Consider the following 2973-nt stretch of genomic DNA (forward strand, 5'->3'; position numbering starts at 1 on the left):
CTGAACAAGAGAGAAATCTGCCTCCTCTTCTTCGTCTTTCATTCTGCTGGTTCACAGATAAGCACGCTTTTCTTCGGTGAAACTTGCAGCAGCGCACAATAAGAAAGACTCACAATCGGTTCACCTTATCGGATGAGCCTTTGTCCCTTCTTTCCTTGTCGGCCGAAAGTATCTGTAATGTCCCATTTGCCGGGGGCTACCTCTTAATTCTTCCACGCTCAGTATGTGTCCCACCACGGATCCTCTAGGGCACTCCGCTTATCATTCGATTCAGCTCCGCTATTCCCTGACTGACGTGACTGCTCCGCTCCTCTTGTTGAGTTTTTCCCGACGTCCCGGGTCACTCGAGAGACGGTGCTGCGATCGACTGCGGCAGCGGCGGACATCGTTTTCCGGTTACAGGGGTTCGATCGGTGGATTGACCGACTGATGGAAGATCCTGTCCGGCCCGAACCGAGCGATAGGAGAGCAGGTCGAGTGTACGTTAGTAACCGGACGAACAGACAATCCACCTGGAGGAATTCATCCAATGTGTCCTGGACGCTTGGTTATTTGACGTCCCCCTGTTGGATAGTGAGTCTAGCCCAACCACAGCTTCTGCTATTTCGTTGACTATCGTGTGTCCGTCTCACTCCGGCAGTACCGACGTCCAGTGGTCGTGGGCCAGCAGCACCAGCCGGAGTCTAGCACTGACTGGCGGTGCCGTCGCCGGAGTGCGCGGATTCTTCCGCCCGCGTATTTCAAAGGGTTTGGTGGTCGAAGTGAGGGTCTGAAATGTTAGAACTCTTGGCTCCGGTAGGAATGGAAAGTGCTCTGCTCTGGTACTGATTGAAATCTTATTGTTTCGTTTACCATCTCCGTCATGGCTTGAGTTCGATGGTATGGGCCGGCCGACCCGGAGGAATTGGCCGCGCCCGGGCCGCACTCGGGGGGTATCTCGCCAAAGTAAAGTGACATCGTCTCGCTTTTTAGCTCTGTCTCCTCTTTATCATCGTCTTCTTCTTAGTCTTCAGGCTCCCGGCCTTTTGTCTCTTTCCTCTCCTCTCTTCAGCTGATTTGTCATGCCGAACTCAGCAGTCAAAACGAGATTCTCGCGTTCTCCTTAAGCTGCTTCTCTACCTCTTTCTTCTTTTTCCCCTCCGTCGACTCCGAATGCATTTTCTCCATCTTCCGTCACTTTCTTCTTTTTTCGCTCTCCTCCACGACGAGTCCGTATGTATAAAATACATAGAAGTTTCCTTCTCTGGCGCCGGAGTGTGTGTAAGTTTCTAACAGGCCAGATCATTTTTACACCGTTTGCCACAGTGACGGTTCTTTTCTTGCTTCTGTTCTACATCCGCCTTTTTTCTCGTACATTCTTCCTTCTTCCCGTTCTTCATTTTGGTCGTCTGGTCCTTTCCAAGCTGCTATCGACTGTCTCCGTTCTTACCCTGGGAGGGGGCAGTCGGCTCCTCGGTCAATGTATGTACACTCCATACGTCATCTTCATCGTTGAGAAAAGAAGGGAAAGGAAGAACAAGCAGGGAGAGAAGGAATAAAAAAGAAAAAGAGAACGAAAGCGGAAGAGATGAAGAGGAATCTATATCTTCTTTCCTTTTCCAGGGTAGTTTGCTCTTTCATGTCGTAAAGACTTCGCATGTGCTGGAACGGGATTCGAAGAGATCTATACCCTTAGCCGATATGTGAGGTCTCTGGCTGATCTTCTCGATCTGATGTACGAAATGCAGGACTTAAGCTCACTTCTTATTCGTCAACACATAGATGGACCTCAGGACTGATAGCTGTCCCTCTGTGTAGGCGTAGATCGATAGACAGATTGTAAGATAGGTAGGAAAGTAGGCAGAAAAAAAAAAAAGAAAAATACATAAGATAGGTAGTTATCGGTAGAGCAGACACGAGATTGAAAAGAAGGACGATGAGACCTCTTCTCAACTTCCACACTTCTTTTCTCTCGGATATAGATCGAATGACTAGGTAAGGGCGATAAGGCAGAGAACAACAACACATGGCATTTCTCTCGTGTCGACCTTTCTCCCTTTTCTTTTCCTCCATGAGTTGAATATATTCTGCATCATGTATATGTATAACGTCTGGTGGAAGAAAGAGACCAGAGAATCCCGGCCTACCTTATCATCAGGAGAGAGGTTTCTCTTTTTTCCTCTGTCCTTCTTTTCTTTCTCGTTCGAGCTGTCTTTCATTCGCCTCCTCGCAGTATCCATCTCAGAAAGCTTGAACTAATGAGACAGAAGTAGGCAGTCAGACAAGCGAACGCCTTTTTTTTTTTCTCTACGGTTGCTTCGTCTCTTCTGTACAAAATTGTAAGGTTGAAGTGAAAGAGACCTTGCGCTGTTCTATCTTAAGGATGTCTGTGTGATGGTCTTCAGCGTAGAATATCGAAGATGTCACACCTTTCTACGCTCCGGTTGTATCTAGAGACCCTTTCTTCGCCGAATATAAGCCGCCTCAGGACAGTGAAGGCGGCCGCAGTTCGGGGAGACCTGTCTGTTGACACACTAGGCGAAGGATTGAAAATGGAAGAGTGTTAAGATGCTTGATGGAAAGAAAGAGAGGTATGTGATCAGCCATCCTTCAGTCTACCGAAAATACATGTCTCCTTCTACCCTTCTTTTGGGCTACGCGTTCCTTGAAAGTTCCCTTTTTTTCTGCGTGTCATTCTTTTTCTCGTCACGGATCTCCGTGTGTGTATGAATGTGTATGTGTTCAGCTTCATCCCGTCGAGATATCGCTCTCTGTGGGATACTACGCTCGATCTCTTTTGGACTGCCTGCCTGTCAGCGGCATCTCATCCAGTGGAATGAAGGAGAGATTGTGAACAGCCATCATGGAAGAGGACGAAGAAGAAGACCGAAATAAAATGCAACAGACAAAAAAGGAAAGAGGAAAAGAGTGAAAGGGGAGGCAGAAGAAGAATGGAGATCACCAACGGCACCAATTTTACTCCTCTTTAATGCT

General features: G+C 47.8%; 1 protein-coding gene across 1 annotated transcript; it reads left to right on the plus strand.

Annotated features, from left to right (window-relative positions):
- The first annotated feature begins 514 nt into the window (after positions 1-514).
- CSUI_011360 (uncharacterized protein) lies at positions 515-2973 on the plus strand. The gene is made up of 3 exons (XM_068071459.1): positions 515-1260; positions 2385-2570; positions 2726-2973. The coding sequence occupies exons 1-2, from the start codon at positions 1153-1155 to the stop codon at positions 2544-2546; spliced, it is 270 nt and encodes an 89-aa protein (XP_067916563.1). The 5' UTR covers positions 515-1152; the 3' UTR covers positions 2547-2570; positions 2726-2973.

Source organism: Cystoisospora suis (genome assembly GCF_002600585.1).
Source record: "Cystoisospora suis strain Wien I chromosome Unknown contig_11035, whole genome shotgun sequence".
NCBI lineage: Eukaryota > Apicomplexa > Conoidasida > Eucoccidiorida > Sarcocystidae > Cystoisospora > Cystoisospora suis.